At 47.1% G+C, this 16,658-nt stretch overlaps 1 protein-coding gene across 1 annotated transcript in view; it reads right to left on the reverse strand.

Moving 5' to 3' along the window:
• DNAH10 (dynein, axonemal, heavy chain 10) overlaps positions 1 to 16,658 on the reverse strand; it is a 158,629-nt gene that overhangs the window by 32,824 nt on the left and 109,147 nt on the right. Inside the window, exons 53-57 of the mRNA XM_010841412.1 lie at positions 15,845 to 16,048; positions 14,846 to 14,926; positions 11,088 to 11,285; positions 10,236 to 10,397; positions 6,685 to 6,859 (exon numbers count right to left, since the gene is read on the reverse strand). Coding sequence (XP_010839714.1) covers positions 6,685 to 6,859; positions 10,236 to 10,397; positions 11,088 to 11,285; positions 14,846 to 14,926; positions 15,845 to 16,048 — 820 coding nt within the window. The remainder of the gene's footprint in view (positions 1 to 6,684; positions 6,860 to 10,235; positions 10,398 to 11,087; positions 11,286 to 14,845; positions 14,927 to 15,844; positions 16,049 to 16,658) is intronic.

Raw genomic sequence — 16,658 nt, forward strand, 5'->3', positions numbered from 1 at the left:
GGGACAAGCCAGGGCAGTGCTCCAGCACAAAACCCGACCATTAAAGTAATGGACCTGAGTCACCAGGGAAAGGCTCAATTATGCGGCGTTAGGCGCTTACGACAGCGGGGGATGCTGTCAACTGTTTTTAAAAGGTTCCCTTCGGGGCTGATGAAGACCAGGCCGGGCCACTGCTCTCTGAATAATCCAAGGAGGAGGGGGTCAGTGAGACGTTTTCAGACACAAGTGGGAAAGCGCCTCAGGGCAGCGTCCTGAGCCATTTGGACTGGTCCCAGGTTCTCAGCTTTCTCATCTGTAAAATGGGAAAGCAGAACCGGAAACTTGGAGCCCCCAAAGCCTTTGAGTCTATGAAAGGGAAGCTCTCTGGGGTCAGTTTATGAACCGGTTCCAGGAACCTCGTTTATCTAGAACATGGTGTTGTGGTGCCAGATAACCAAGGAGTTTGCAATAGTAAGATTACCAAACACTGTTTTATGAGTTAGATAAAATGGTATAAAAATAGGGGAAAAAGTAAGATCACAAGTCTGAGAAATGAAAGTGTGTCTGATTAATCTGACTCTTTACTTCTACCACAACAGAAACTTAGGGTGGGCTTCCCTGATGGTCCAGTGGTTAAGAATCCGCCTTGTATTGCAAGGGACACCAGTTTGATCCCTGGTCTGGGAAGATCCCCCATGCCTCAGAGCAACTGAGCCCCGGAGCCGCAACTACTGAGCCCACGTGCCCTGGAGCCCGCGCTCCACAAGAGAAGCCACTGCAGTGAGAAGCCCACACATGACACGAAGAATAGCCCCTGCTCACCGCAACTAGGGAAAGCCCAAGTGCACCAAGGAAGACCCAGCACAGCCAGTAAATAAATAAATCTTTTTAAAAAAGAAGAAAGAAAGAAACTCAGGGGGAGACAGACAGATAGACAGATGGAGGTGAAGGCATGCTGCCTTCCCTGGAGGAGAACACCAATTACAAGCTTTATTTTCCACCTCCCTTCACTCTACCCCAGACACTGTCTTTGCTTTTCCCTCAAGCCACACTCCTTTCAGCCCCCTCTAGCCTCCATCCCATGTCCCATTTAAATATCACTTCCTGGGGTTCACCTTCCCTGACTACTCACCCCCCAGACTAGATCGGGCCCCCCATTATCCAGTCATAGCAACCCACACCCTGCCTCCCTGACCTCTTCCTGGGTAATTTTATTGCTCATGCGATTCGCCTGTGCATACTCGTGCCTCCCCAGACTGTGGGTTCCATGTGGTAAAGACTCCCAGGCTGGCTCACTGTCTCTCAGCCCCCATGCCAGCACAGGGTGGGCAGGCAGTAGGCACCTGATGGTACTGAATGAAGAAAAGGAAGAAAAGCAAAGTCGCAGGCCAGTAACAAAGGGAACCTTTTATACTCCGGAGAAACATCCACTACTAATCTTCATTACTCCTAATCTCCCTGCCTTAACATTTAATGATTTCTGCAAAGGGGATTGAGCATTATAGAGAGGAAGTGCTATTTAAAGAATTAAAGGATTAGGGAATCGTCAAGACCTAAGTGCTGGCTCATCACCCTTAACATCTAAATGGCCTAAACAAAGCCAGATTGTAGTCATCTGGATCCAAACCTATTAAATCCCAGGAAAAAATCCCAAAGAGATCAAAGATTTAAAGGTCAACAATTAAACTATGAAAGTATAGCATGAAACCACTGGGAGATTACTTTACAATCTTCCAGTCGCAAGGCCTTTTAAATATGAGGTCATAGCAAAAAGCCACAAAATAAAATATCGCCAAAATCTACCTCATAAAAATAAAAATTTACACACAGCAAACACACACACACACACAAACCACCTAAACAAAGTCGAATGGCTGAGACGCGCCTGGTGGTCCATTGGTTAAGACTTCGCCTTCCAATGCAGGAGATGGGGATGTGACCCCTAGTCAGGGAGCTTAGAGCCTACACGCCTCTTGGCCAAGAAACCAAAACAGAAAACAGGAGCAATATTGTAACGAACTCAATAAAGACTTTAAAAATGATCCACATCAAACACAATTTTGTTTTTAAAGTCAACTGGCTGATGACAAACTGGGAAAATTATTCGCAACTCACACCACACATAAAAAGCTAATCTCACTATTAATATAAAAAGCCCCTGGAAAGGCTAAGGGAAGCAAAAAAAAAAAAAAAAAACAGCAACAAAAACAATTCAACAACGGGCAAAGCACATAAAGCGTTCACAGAAAACGAACTACACAGACTCTTACACACATTTTTCACCTATTAAAAAAAAGGCAACTTCTCTCATCATAAGGGAGATGCACATTAGAACTAGACAAGAATCATTGCTCATCTATAAATAACCAAAAATCCAAATGCTTAGTAGTGCCCTCTGTTGGTGAGGCCATGAAAAAGCAGGCACTCACATGTACTGCCAGAGGGAGTACAAATCGGTTCCACAACTGTGGAGCGCATTAAGCAACAACATGGGGTCGCACACAGTTGGACAAGACTGAAGTGACTTAGCAGCAGCAGCAGCATAGACATAAACCCGGAGGAGGGAATGGCAACCCACTCCAGTATTCTTGTCTGGGATAATCCCATGGACACATGAGCCTGGAGGGCTACAGTTCATGGGGTTGCAAAGAGTCGGATATGACTGAGCGACTGAGCATGCACTCATAGACAAAAACACACACAACTTTGCACCCAACAATTCCACCTCTGAAAATGTATTCTTCCAGTGGACTTGGGCATAGTGAAGTAAGCATTATTCTTTGCCTCATTGTTTGGAAAGGCAAAATAAACTGGAAATAAGGTAAAAATGCATAAATTGGGGCTGATTAAATGAACGATAGTACAGCCATCCACGGAGAAGGCAATGGCACCCCACTCCAGTACTCTTGCCTGGAAAATCCCATGGATGGAGGAGCCCGGTGGGCTGCAGTCCATGGGGTCGCAAACAGTCGGACACGACTGAGTGACTTCACTTTCACTTCTCACTTTCCTGCACTGGAGAAGGAAATGGCAACCCACTCCAGTGTTCTTGCCTGGAGAATCCCAGGGACGGGGGAGCCTGGTGGGCTGCCGTTTATGGGGTCACACAGAGTCAGACACAACTGAAGCAACTTAGCAGCAGCAGCAGCAACAGCCATCCAAGGGTATGTGATGGGTTGCTGTTAAGTAATGAGAAGGTTCTCATACATCAACATGCAAAATATCTTCAAAGTGTCTTGTTAATGGAAAAAGCCAAGATGCAGAAAATGATGTGTATTACCAATTATATTTTAAAAGGAAAGAAAAGAGAATATGGTATCCCTTGTTCTACAACCCTTAGAGCCCAACATCAGGGACTGAAGAGACACTGGCACATCTGGTTGCCTTGAGCATGTGCAAAAACTCTCTGGATGGGACTTCCCTAGCGGTCCTGTTGGCTAGGGTTCCAAGCTTCCACTGCAAGGGGCATAGGTCCAATCCCTGGTCAGGGAACTAAGATCCTGCATGTCGTGGGATGTGGCCAAGAAAAAAAAACAAACACGTCTCTGGATGGATATATAGGAAATGTATATGAGATATACATAATCATACCATGGTTCTCTGTCCTGTAGGGGGAGGGGAACTAGGCTGATGAGGAGCAGGTCAGAGGGGGCTTTTCATGGCATGTCATTTTGATGTTGGAACCAGGACCTAGCTGATGTATACGTGGCACTGACCCCATGCTCAACCCAGTTCTGAGAGAGCCTTACATAATAGCTCCTTGGACCCTCATACCCACCCTGAACTTCAGGGCTTTCCTGATAGCTTAGTTGGTAAAGAATCCGCCTGCAATGCAGAAGACCCCAGTTCGATTCCTAGGTCAGGCAGATCCCCTGGAGAAGGGGTAGGCTACACACTTCAGTATTCTTGGGCTTCCCTTGTGGCTCATCTGATAAAGAATCTGCCCACAATGTGGGAGACCTGGGTTCGACCCCTGGTTTGGGAAGATCTCCTGGAGAAGGGAAAGGCTGCTGCTGCTGCTGCTAAGTCGCTTCAGTCATATCTGACTCTGTGCGACCCCATAGACGGTAGCCCACCAGGCTCCCCCGTCCCTGGGATTCTCCAGGCAAGAACACTAGAGTGGGTTGCCATTTCGTTCTCCAATGCATGAAAGTGAGAAGTGAAAGTGAAGTCGCTCAGTCGTGTCCGACTGTTTGCGACCCCATGGACTGCAGCCCACCAGGCTCCTCCATCCATGGGATTTTCCAGGCAAGAGTACTGGAGTGGAGTGCCAGTGCCTTCTCTGAGGGAAAGGCTACCCACTCCAGAATTCTGGCCTGGAAGTTGCAGAGTTGGACACGACTGAGCGACTTTCCCTTTCAACCACCCTGAGGCTGTGGGGACAGTGATTATCATCTGCATTTTACAAATAAGGAAACTCCAGCACAGAGAGGCTAGGTGACTTGCCAAAGGTCACACAGCTGGGAAGAAGCAAAGCCATGCGTGAACATATCACCTGTTCCAATAACTACATTACTCCTTTTAGGCCATAGGCTGCTTTTACTATCTCAGGGTGATACAGGCACCCTGTCTAACCACAGGGGACACATATCAAGCTCTCCATGTGGTCCCATGGAAACTCCTTCCCACCAGCCCCTTGGATTGTTGAGAGGATTCACAGCCTTCTCCTCCCAGATAAATCCCCCTCAAAGATCCTTCCCGACTCTGTTCTCAGAATGTTTTTATGCTGCTGACCTGAGTTGTTGTTGTTGTTGATGTTTAGTTGCTGAGTTGTATCCAACTCTTTGTGACCCCATGGACTATAGTCCCCCAGGCTCCTCTGTCCACGGGATTTCCCAGGCAAGAATACTGGAGTGGGTCGCCATTTTCTTCTCCAGGGGATCTCCCTAACTCAGGCATCAAACCTGTCTCCTGCATTGGGAGGCAGATTCTTTACCATCTGAGCCACCAGGCAGAGCAGAGCCTCAAGTCCATATAACCAGTGGTTGGATGTTTCCCTTGAAAATGCACATATTCTTAGTCTCTCTCACAACTCAGTCTAAACTTCCAACACATGCTATTGCAGTTTTAAAGCAGCCATCCTGGAGCTTCCTAGGTGGCTCAGTGGTTAAAGAATCCATCTGCTGATACAGGAGTTGTGGGTCCAATCCCTGGTCCAGGAAGATCCCACATGTCACTGAGGAACTAAGCCCATGCACCACAACTATTGAGCCTGTGCTCTAGAGACCAGGAGCTTCAACTGCTGAGCCCATGTGTCGCAACTACTGAAGCCTGCTTGTCCTACAGTCCGTGCTTTGCAACAAGAGAAGCCATGGCAATAAGAAGCCTGCACACCACAGCTAGAGAGTGGCCCCCACTTGCCACAAATAGAGAAAGCCCATGTGCAGCAACAAAGACCCAGCATAGCCAAAACTAAATAAACAGAATTATAAAACATCCATCCATATACCTTTGTTGCAATCACACTGCAAACCTCTGAAATCAGGATCTCTTGCTAACAGCAGGAGCATCTCCAGATGACCCCACCCCTCTGCCCAGGAGTCACTTGGGCTTCCTGCTCTGGAATGAGCTGAATGTTCTGTTTGAATCCACGTGTTTCACATGGACTGTAGCCTGCCAGGCTCCTCTCTCTGTTCATGGGATTTTCCAGGCAAGAGCCAACAACCAGAGCACAGCCTTGGACAAGGGCCGCCACGTGGCCCTTAGGAAATGAGGAGCTCAAAGAAGCAGCAGCATCCCACCAGGCACACGAAACACAGGTCAGCTTCCAGCCTAGAAACAGGAGTCTCGCTCACCGATCGTGCAGCCAGAAGGACAACGCCTCTTCTGAAAATGAGGACATGATGTGAGCAAGGAGAGGAGAGAGCCGAGGCTCCTAACACAGGGACACATGAGCGGGACCACGCAGCACAAAGACAGGGAATGGGGTGGGGCAGGCAGGACGCTGTTTCTTCCTGGCTTCACTGGCACTGCCAAACTTACCACTGAGATCCACTAACGGTACCCTAAGGACAGTGCCCCATGGTGGGAAGGAAGAAAACGCCATACCAGGCCCTCCTTCTGGACAGCAAATGAGCCCTCTGGCTGCAGGGGTTGGAGTCATTTGACACACTGCTTTGCAGAATGGCTGGGGGCCACAATACAGACTTACTCTCCTGGGAATTCCCTGGCAGTCCAGTGGTTAACGTTTGGCGCTCTCACTGCCCGGGCCTAGGTTCAATCCCTGATCGGGAAGCTAAGATCCTACAAGCCACACAAGTGCAGCCAAAAAAAAAACCACCCTCCCCACCTCTAAAAGTCCATCATGTGTCTAGAAATGGATGAGGGTATCTCCCATCTGCTCTCAGCCTTTGGCATACCTGGCCCGCATCCAGGGCCCTGCCTCTCTCAGGACAGACACCCAATCATGTTCTCCTAAAGAGGACTGATTTACAAGGCTCCACCTCTCCCACCAGCCCCTTCTGGAACCCAATCTACTTCTATGAGTGGCCAGGGTTCAAGGCCAGTGGGCTGGGCTACCTACTGACTGGGGCAAGTCAGCTCACCTCTCTGGGCTTGAGGACCCTCATCTGGAAATGAAGACAATGACAGTCCCCACCATGGAAAGTGGGCGGCACAGAAATGCCGAACCGCCATGATTATGTCATAATTGCTGTCAGGGGTGACGCTGGTGGCCAAGCACACTTGGGGATGGCCAGCCGTCACCTGATCTCGGTCACATCCGACTTGTCCAGCTTCTGCAGCTCCAGCTTGGCAGCCTCCAGGATGGGCATGACCTCAGCCAGGGCAGTCTCAGCCTCTGTCTTCTCCACCGCGATAATCTTGTTCTGCTCCTCTATCTCCATGGCTTTTTCCTCTGCCAGCTTCTTCTTTTCCTCCGCTGTTGGGGGAGAGGGAGGGGAATGAAGCCATCGAAGGCGGGGAGGATGGACCACCACTCCTGAGCCAAGGCGACACAGCCCTCAAAGGTGGGCACTGGGACCTCCCCAGTGCGTAGGAATTGGCCTGCTAATGCAGGGGACACAGGTTCGGTCCCTGGTCCAGAACGAAGATCCCTGTGCTTCCACAGAGCAACTAAACCCGTGTACCCAACTTCTGAAGCCCTCGTGCCCAGAGCTTGTGCTCCACAAGAGAAGCCACCACCATGAGAAGTCTGCACACCGCGACTAAGAGTAGCTCACACCTGCTGCAGCTAGAGAAAGCTCGCCTGCAGCAACAAAGATCTAGTGCAACCAAAAATAAATTCAAAAAATAATTTTTAAAAAAAATGGGCACTGGGAGGAGGGGGTCAAATGAGCTTTGGCCAATATGGCAGCCTTGGGTGTTCCCAGTGGGACCATGTCCTCATGGTCCCTGGGGTCCCTAACACCAGGACAGCTGCTGCAACCTTGACCCTCCCTGACTAGCCCGCCTATACCTCCCGCCCACTCCATCCCATGAGACAACCCCAACCCTGCTTGGCCGCTGTTCGCTGAGGACACCAGGGCTGCCCTCGAAGTTCTTCTGGCTTACTGAGATCTCTCTGCCTCTTCATCAGCTTTTCCTACGTTCATTCAGTCAGTCAGTTCAGTCGCTTAGTTATGTCCAACTCTTTGTGACCCCGTGGACTGCAGCATGCCAGGCCTCCCTGTCCATCACCAACCCCCAGAGTTTACCCAAACTCATGTCCATTGAGTCGGTGATGCCATCCAACCATCTCATCCTGTGTCATTCCCTTCTCCTCCCGCCTTCAATCTTGCCCAGCATCAGGATCTTTTCAAATGAGTCAGCTCTTCATATCAGGTGGCCAAAGTATCAGAGTTTCAGCTTCAACATCAGTCCTTCCAATGAACACCCAGGGCTGGCCTCCTTTAGGTTGGACTGGTTGGATCTCCTTGCAGTCCAAGGGACTCTCAAGAGTCTTCGTCAACACCACAGTTCAAAAGCATCAATTGTTCGGCACTCAGCTTTCTTTACAGTCCAACTCTCACATCCATACGTGACCACTGGAAAAACCATAGCCTTGACTAGTTGGACCTTTGTTGGCAAAGTAATGTCTCTGCTGTCTAGGTTGGTCATAACTTTCCTTCCAAGGAGTAAGTGTCTTTTCATTTCGTGGCTGCAGTCACCATCTGCAGTGATTTTGGAACCCAAAGAAATAAAGCCTGCCACTGTTTTCACTGTTTCCCCATCTATTTGCCATGAAGTGATGGGACCAGATGCCATGATCTTAGTTTTCTGAATGTTGAGTTTTAAGCCAAACTTTTCACTCTTCTCTTTCACTTTCATCAAGAGGCTCTTTAGTTCTTTCTTCTTCACTTTCTGCCATAAGGTTGGTGTCATCTGCATATCTGAGGTTATTGATATTTCTCCCGGCAATCTTGATTCCAGCTTGTATTTCTTCCAGCCCAGCGTTTCTCATGATGTACTCTGCATACAAGTTAAATAAGCAGGGTGACAACATACAGCCTTGACGGACTCCTTTTCCTCTTTGGAACCAGTCTGTTGTTCCATGTCCAGTTCTAACTGTGGCTTCCTGACCTGCATACAAATTTCTCAAGAGGCAGGTCAGGTGGTCTGGTATTCCCATCTCTTTCAGAATTTTCCAGTTTATTGTGATCCACACAGTCAAAGGCTTTGGCATAGTCAATAAAGAAGAAATAGATGTTTTTCTGGAATTCTCTTGCTCTTTCAATGATCCAGCAGATGTTGGCAATTCGATCTCTGGTTCCTCTGCCTTCTCTAAAATCAGCTTGAACATCTGGAAGTTCACAGTTCACATATTGTTGAAGCCTGGGTTGGAGAATTTTGAGCATTACTTTACTAGCGTGTGAGATGAATGCAACTGTGCGGTAGTTTGAGCATTCTTTGGCATTGCCTTTCTTTGGGATTGGAATGAAAACTGACCTTTTCCAGTCCTGTGGCCACTGCTGAGTTTTCCAAATTTGCTGGCATATTGAGTGCAGCACTTTCACAGCATCATCTTCTAGGATTTGAAATAGCTCAACTGGAATTCCATCACCTCCACTAGCTTTGTTTGTAGTGATGCTTTCTAAGGCTCACATGACTTCCCATTCCAGGATGTCTAGCTCCACGTGAGTGATCACACCATCGTGATTATCTGGGTCAGGAAGTTCTTTTTTGTATAGTTCTTCTGTGTATTCTTGCCACCTCTTCTTAATATCTTCTGCTTCTGTTATGTCTATACCATTTCTGTCCTTTATTGAGCCCATCTTTGCATGAAATGTTGCCTTGGTATCTCTAATTTTCTTGAAGAAATCTCTAGTCTTTCACATTCTATTGTTTTCCTCTATATGTTCATTCAGCCCAGCCCAAAAGTCACCCTCCCCCCAGGTCACTCTCAGTTTCATCACTCTATTTGCTTTATTTTATCTTAGTTTATTTGTGACACTAACCGCAATCTGAAATTTCATCTGATTCTTGGCTCATGAACGGGTTCCACTCACTAGAATGTAACCTTTCCAGGGGCTGTGACCCCACATTTAGAACAAAGCTTGGCATGGAGTAGGTGTACCAGCTTCATTAGTGCCCCCACCAAAATCCATGCCACTCAGAACCACAGAATATCACCTTATTTGGAAAGAGAGTCTTTGTAGATATAATTAGTTAACACAAGGTCATACTGGGTTAGGGTAGATCCTAAATCCAACAACTGTGTCCTTATAAGAAGCCATATGAGGACATGGAGACGCAGTGGGAGAACGTCATGTGATGGAGGCAGAAGCTGGAGGAATGCGTCCAGAAGCCAAAGAACACTCAGGACTTCTGGCCACTGCTACAAGCTGGAAGAGGCCAGGAAGGGTCCTCCCCGGAGCCTTTGGAGGGAGCAGGGTCCTGCCAAGACCTTCATTTCAGACTTCTATCCTCCAAAGCAGTGAGAATAAATAAATGTCTCTGTTTTAAAGCACCCACTTTGAGACTTTCATGGTGGTCCAGCGGTTCAGAGTCTGCCTTCCAATGCAGGGGATGTGGGTTTGATCACTGGTCAGGGAACTAAGATCCTACACATTGCAGGGCAGCTAGGCCCACGAACCACAACTGGAGAAAGCCTGTGTGCCATAGTGAAGACCCAGTGCAGCCAAAAAATAAGAATAAAAAAAATAAATCTTCAAAAAAAAATAGTAACTGGTAGGTCAAAACATGCCAGTTCCTACAAGTAGCTTCCCAGGGCTGTCATGCAATGGAGCCCTGTCCTGTCTGGGGTTTTTTGGTGGGAAGGGGGCAGTCCAGATCCCCAGAGCTGGCCCCACACTTGCCTATGGCTGTATTTGTGGCGATCTCCTCCAGTAGGGCCTCGCAGGCAGCCGACTTCTCCGCCAGCACGATCTTCTGCTCGGCCAGCTTCTGGTTCAGCTCATCCAGCTGGATGGTGGCCTCCTTCAGCTTGTCCAGGCCTCCCTCCAGACGCTTGCATTGAGCTGAGGAAAGGGAACACAGGTATTCATCCTTGATGGGGCTCTGTTCTCAACCCACCCAACTACACGCAATGCAGTGAGATTCACCCAACTTGGGCTCACAGGAAAAAAATAAAAAATAAAATAAAATCATCTTCATGAGATGTCAAGCATCTCTCAGCACCTCCATTGCCATTTTGGTTTGGGGGTGGCATCTCTGAATGGCAACCCACTCCAGTATTCTTGCCTGGAGAATGCCATGGACAGAGGAGCCTGGTGGACCACAGTCCTTGGGGTTGCAAAACAGTCAGACGTGACTGAGCGACTAACACTTTGACTTCCAAAATGAATATGCTTCTGAAAACAGTGCTTCATTTGACCAACAGCCAGAACCAGAGAATTTTTTTAAAAGTTTTCCAACAGAGAAATGCTTGTTCTCATTAAACGGTATCTCTAATGGAATGCAAATTTAGAGCTTAGAGCGCATGGCCCAACACAGAAAAACAAAAATAAATGCATGCCAGGGCTTTGCCCACCCACACATATCCTTTTGAGGTGCAAAATCCAAAATGTGCTTTTCGGCTTTGCCTCAGTCCCAAGTATCGTCGATCTTGCTAAGAAAACATCTGCTTAAGGAAAACATCAGCAGTGGGATCCTTACTTGTAAGGAATAACAATCTCTACGAATCGTTCCGTCCCCCTCCCAAGTCTTACCTATATTATACTGAGTTTTCTCATCCAGTAGTTTTGAATACGTGTTAATAAAATCCAGGTAGTTCTTCGGAGTCACATAGTTGCAGCGCCTCAGTTTCTGTAGGAATTGTTTGCTGAATTCACCCACGGATTCGTGGACCAAAACGACATGTTCTACCAGATCTTCTATATTTTCTGCCGGGATCATCTGATTAGTTCCTGAAGAGGAAGGGATGGAAAAGGGTGGTTCGTAAAGAAAGGAGACAAGCAGTTCCTCAGAGAGTTAAACACGGAATTCCCATGTGACCCAACAATTCCGCTCCTAAGCACATTCCCAACGAGGTGAAAGACAGACACAGGCAGACTTTTGTATGTCAATGTTCATAGCAGCACTAGTCACAGCAGCCAGAAGTGTCTGCCAACAGATGGGCGGATACACAAAATACGGCCTGTCCATAAATGGAGTATTACTCAGCCTTAAAGAAGGAAATTCTGATACGTGCAGCAACATGGATAAACCTGGAAAACATGCAAAGTAAAAGAAGCCAGCCATAAAAGGACACATGAGACATCTAGAACTGTCAAATTAGTGGCAGAAAGTAAATTAGAGGCTCCGGGGTGGAGGGTGGGGCAGGGGGCGGGAGAACAGGGACTGAGTGTTTAATGGGGACAGAGCTTCCGTTTTAAAGATGAAAAAGGTTCTGGAGATGGACGGTGATATGAATTGCACAACATTGTATTAAAAAGTATAACAGTGCACACTTACAATGGTTTAAAATAGTTAAAATGGCAAATTTTGCATATTTTTTTACCACAATAAAATACAGTATAAAAATGCTTTAACAAAAAAGAGAAAAGCAGTTATCACTTGTCAATGGCTTTTCTGGTTTTTCAAACCAGTCAATCCTAAAGGAGATCAGTCCTGAATATTCATTAGAAGGACTGATGCTAAAGCTGAAACTCCAATACTTTGGCCACCTGATGCAAAAAACTATCTCATTGGAAAAGACCCTGATGCTGGAAAAGATTGAAGGCAGGAGGAGAAGGGGACAACAGAGAATGAGATGGTTGGATGGCATCACCGACTCAATGGACATGAGTTTGGGTAAACTCCGGGAGTTGATGATGGATAGGGAGGCCTGGCGTGCTGCAGTCCATGGGGTTGCAAAGAGCTGGACACGACTGAGTGACTGAACTGAAATGACTGATACCCTGGCAATTTCTCTAAGAACACAGAAAGCCAATTTTCTTTCCCTGCGTAGGAAGGTCTGTCTTGCTAAAGGCTAACACAGTGTTGGGAGAGGTGCTTGAGATTCCAGGAAAGAAATTTACCCAGTGCCCTGCTATATTCCCTGCATCCAGCACATATTTGGCACAAGGTAGATCTTCCTATGGGGTCTCCCAGGTGGTGCCAGTGGTAAAGAGCCCGCCTGCCAATGCAAGAGACGTACGAGATGCAGGTTCGATCCCCGGGTTGGAAAGATTCCCTGGAGGAGGGCATGGCACCCCACTCCAGTATTCTTTCCAGGAGAGTCCCATGGACAGGGGAGCCTAGGGCGTCACAAAGAGTCAGACATGACTGAGAATCTGAGCTCAGGCCTTCCTATATGTCTGCTGAAAACTTAATAATCACTTCCAGTACCAAAACCACATCAACTTGAATGATCTCACAGATTGCAAAATATTTTCACCTCAAAAGTGAAGGAAGGAAGTATGACCAAAAGTAGGCATTCATCCAGATTCTGCATATTTGATCTTGAATTATACCAGGGGTCAACAAACCACAGTCCATGGGCAAATTTTACAGCATGCATGAAAAGCTTTGCCTCACAAATGTCTATACTTATTGGGCACAGTCATCCCAATTCCAGGAATATATCCTAAGAGAAAAATTCTAAGTAAATTCCATGCACCATTATTTATGATGCTTAACCACTGAATACTGAAAGCAGCTAAGTACTAATGCACAGACATGGCTAAAAAGCCTATGAAAGCCAAAGTGAAAAGACAGTGAAAGCGTCAGTCACTCAGTTGTGTCCGCTCTTTATGAGACCCCATGGACTGTAGCCCGCCAGGCTCCTCTATCCATGGCAAGAATACTGGAGTAGGTTGCCATGCCCTCCTTCAGGGGATCTTCCTGACCCAGGGTCGAACCTGAGTCTCCTGCATTGCAGGCAGATTCTTAACTGTCTGAGCCACACGGGAAGTCCAATGAAAGCTAAGGCACATCTATATCAGAGCTGGCAACTGCAGCCCCCAGGACAAATCTGGCCCACTGCCCATTTTTGTAAATAAAGTTTTACTGGCACACAGCCATGCCCATTGACTTACATATTGTCTATGGCCGCTTTCATGATGCAATGGTGAAACTGAGCAGTTGTAACAGAGACCATATGACCCACAATGCCGAAAATATTTATCATCTAGTCATTCTCCAGGTATTCTTGCCTAGGGAATCCCAGGGCAGAGGAGCCTGGTGGGCTGCCGTCTATGGGGTCGCACAGAGTTGGACACAACCGAGCGACTTCGTAGCAGCAGCATTTACAGAAAAAGTTTGCTGATCTTGGAGTTATATCATCAGAAAAGAGTCATATTCCTTTAGCCCCCTTCTCCAAAAAACTGCAATCTGTCTGTAAAGTGGGACTAGTTATTTATTGGATATGTATTTATAAGGCTAAAGCTATTCACAAGGTCACCCAGTGTCATAAAGCTGTTCAACTTAGGTCCATATAAAAGTTTTTCCCTAAGGATGAATTGACTGGCTTAAGGGCTTCCCTGGTGGTTCAGATGGTAAAGAATCTGCCTGCAATGCAGGAAACGTGGGTTTGATCCCTGGGTCGGAAAGATCCCCTGGAGAAGGGAATGGCAACCCACTCCAGTATTCTTGCCTGGAGACGTGGACAGAGGAGCCTGGCAGGCTACAACGCACAGGGCCACGAAGAGTCAGACCAGCTAAGTGACTAACATTTTCTTATTCTGAAGATTACCATTAATAACCAAGGCCTTAGGGAGTTGAAAATTCCACACTGATGGGTAATCAGTTTACCAAAAGATTTTTCAGACATCCTTGGGGTCAGCACACATTTTCTCTAAACAACCATGAGAACCAACTGTATAGCTCAGGGAACTCTACTCAGTGCTCTGTGGTGACCTAAATGGGAAGGAAATCCAAAAAAGAGAAGATGTATGTATATGTATAGCTGATTCACTTTGTTCTACAGTAGAAACTAATACACACTGTAAAGCAACTATACTACAATAAAAAAAAATTTTTTTAAGAACCAAATAGTAAATTTTTAGGCTGTGTGGGCCATACAGTCTCTGTGTCAATTACTCAACTTTGTGGTTGTAGCATAAAAGCAGCCATAGACATTATGTTTATTATGTGTTTCAATAAAACTTCATTTACTAAGACAAGCAAGGGGCTGAATTTGGCCTGCAGACCATGGTTTGCTGACCCTTACTTTCTATGATATCTAATCAATTCTTATTCTGCATTATCTCTGTAAAACCCCTGAAGTCTCTTTGGACTAAAACACAATATGAACCAAAACACACTAACAATCATTTGTGACCGTGGAATCTACTGGACCAAAATTCAAAGTCTCGAAAAGGATAACAAATTGTTATACTGTTAATATATAGTATCTTTACCTGGAGAATCCCACAGAGGAGCCTGGTGGGCTATATTCCCTGGGGTCGGAAAGAGTCGGATATGACTGAGCGACTGAGCACGCATGCATACTGCTAACGTGGTCCTGGTATTAGCTGCCACTTACCTAAAAATGACTTTGCAACTGCATGCAGAGCTTGAGGAGGCCAGGGCATGAACCAGTCAATACCAGTGTTATTTACCAGACCTTGCAAAGAAAGAGAGATAAAAGAGATGATCCCTCTGCTACTCTGAGACCCACGGGAACATGGATACAGTCTTTGGGACCCAACAAATTGGTGAATGAGATGGACATGTCCAAAAACAACGATCAAAAACAGTTTCTCAGCCTCAGCACTATTGACATTTGACTGGATAATTCTCAGTGATGGGACTGTCTGTGCATTGTGGGGTGTTTGGCAACACCTGGTCTCTATCAGCTAGATACCAATTATACATAGCCCGCCCCACCCAAATTGTGACAACCAAAAATGTCTCCAGGCATTGACAAGTGTCCCCTGGGGAGCAAAACTGCCCCCCACCCACATTCTAGGGATAGGTTCTGCTACTTCCATGAGGATGCCAGAATTTTCCAAATAGAAGGGAGCAGAGAGCTATATTGTGTACATTATGGGCCTCGAGGCTGGGACTATGAGCTTTTCCTCATGTTAGAAAGACATCAGCCAGGACTTCCCTGAAGGTTCAGTGGTTAAGAATCCACCTGCCAATGCAGGGGACGAGGGTTCAATCCCCGGTGGGGGAACTAAGATCCCATATGCCTTGGGGCAACCAAGCCCTCCTGCACCACAACTAAAGAAACCCATTCACTGCCACAAAGACACAGCACAGTCAAAATAAATCAATAATAAAAACTTTTTTGAAAATTTAAAGTAAAAAAAGAAGGGCACCAGCCATCCATCTGCAACACAAGAGCTAGTTGGCGATTGTTGAGTGGTGGCTCCAGGCTCATCCTACATGGCAGGACTCAACTTTCAACCTAACGACCATGTCATGGGTCACTTGGCTGGTGGAACCGTGGAACCTCAGGATGCATGTCACTCCCTCACCCAAAGCATGTGCCCTACTGAAGGGGAAGAAAGGATTTGCAGGCTCTGCTCCCGGGCACCTGGGAAATTTCTGCAGCGGGTCCTCAGGGTGTCCCCCACCGGCGACATGCCCAGGACGATGTGCAGGTTGTTGGCACTCTTGTTCACGAAGTACTGCCACACGGACTCCTTGGCCGGGCCTGTCCCTTGCTTCAAAGCCTCTGGCCCAATCTGACTGAGGATAGACTCCTTTTCCTCGTCTGGGAAAAGCGCGGGTACGATGCCTAGAAAACAAAGGCCAGCATTTTGTTCAGTCTCAGGTTACTTCTCGAGGCACTGAAATGGCAGGAGCACAGTCCATGGGGTCGCAAAGAGCCAGACATGACTGAGCAGCTGAACACACACTGTCACCAAAGAGCAGTCGCTGCTGAGTCTGAAGAGCAGGGCTTGGGTCCCGGCTCTGAGACCCAAGGCTCACTCACCGTGTGTGAAAATCCCTTTGGACCTCAGTCTCCTCATCCATGAAATGGAAATAACAAATGCCTGCTACTTACCTGGGTGGGTTAATGTGAGCATCAGAGCTGGAGTTCTCAACATCAGAGCAGGAGTTCTCAAGGGGACAATTTTGCCCTCCCCAAGAGATATCCCCAAGAGACAAAAGATGATGCTGTGAAAGTGCTGCATTCAATATGCCAGCAAATTTGGAAAACTCAGCAGTGGCCACGGGACTGGAAAAGGTCAGTTTTCATTCCAATCCCTAAGAAAGGCAATGCCAAAGAATGTTCAAACTACCGCACAATTGCACTCATCTCACATGCTAGCAAAGTAATGCTCAAAATTCTCCAAGCCAGGCTTCAACAGTATGTGAACCGTGAACTCCCAGATGTTCAAGCT

The sequence above is a fragment of the Bison bison genome, unplaced genomic scaffold, assembly GCF_000754665.1.
Source record: "Bison bison bison isolate TAMUID 2011002044 unplaced genomic scaffold, Bison_UMD1.0 scf7180017864160, whole genome shotgun sequence".
NCBI classification, from domain to species: Eukaryota; Metazoa; Chordata; class Mammalia; order Artiodactyla; family Bovidae; genus Bison; species Bison bison.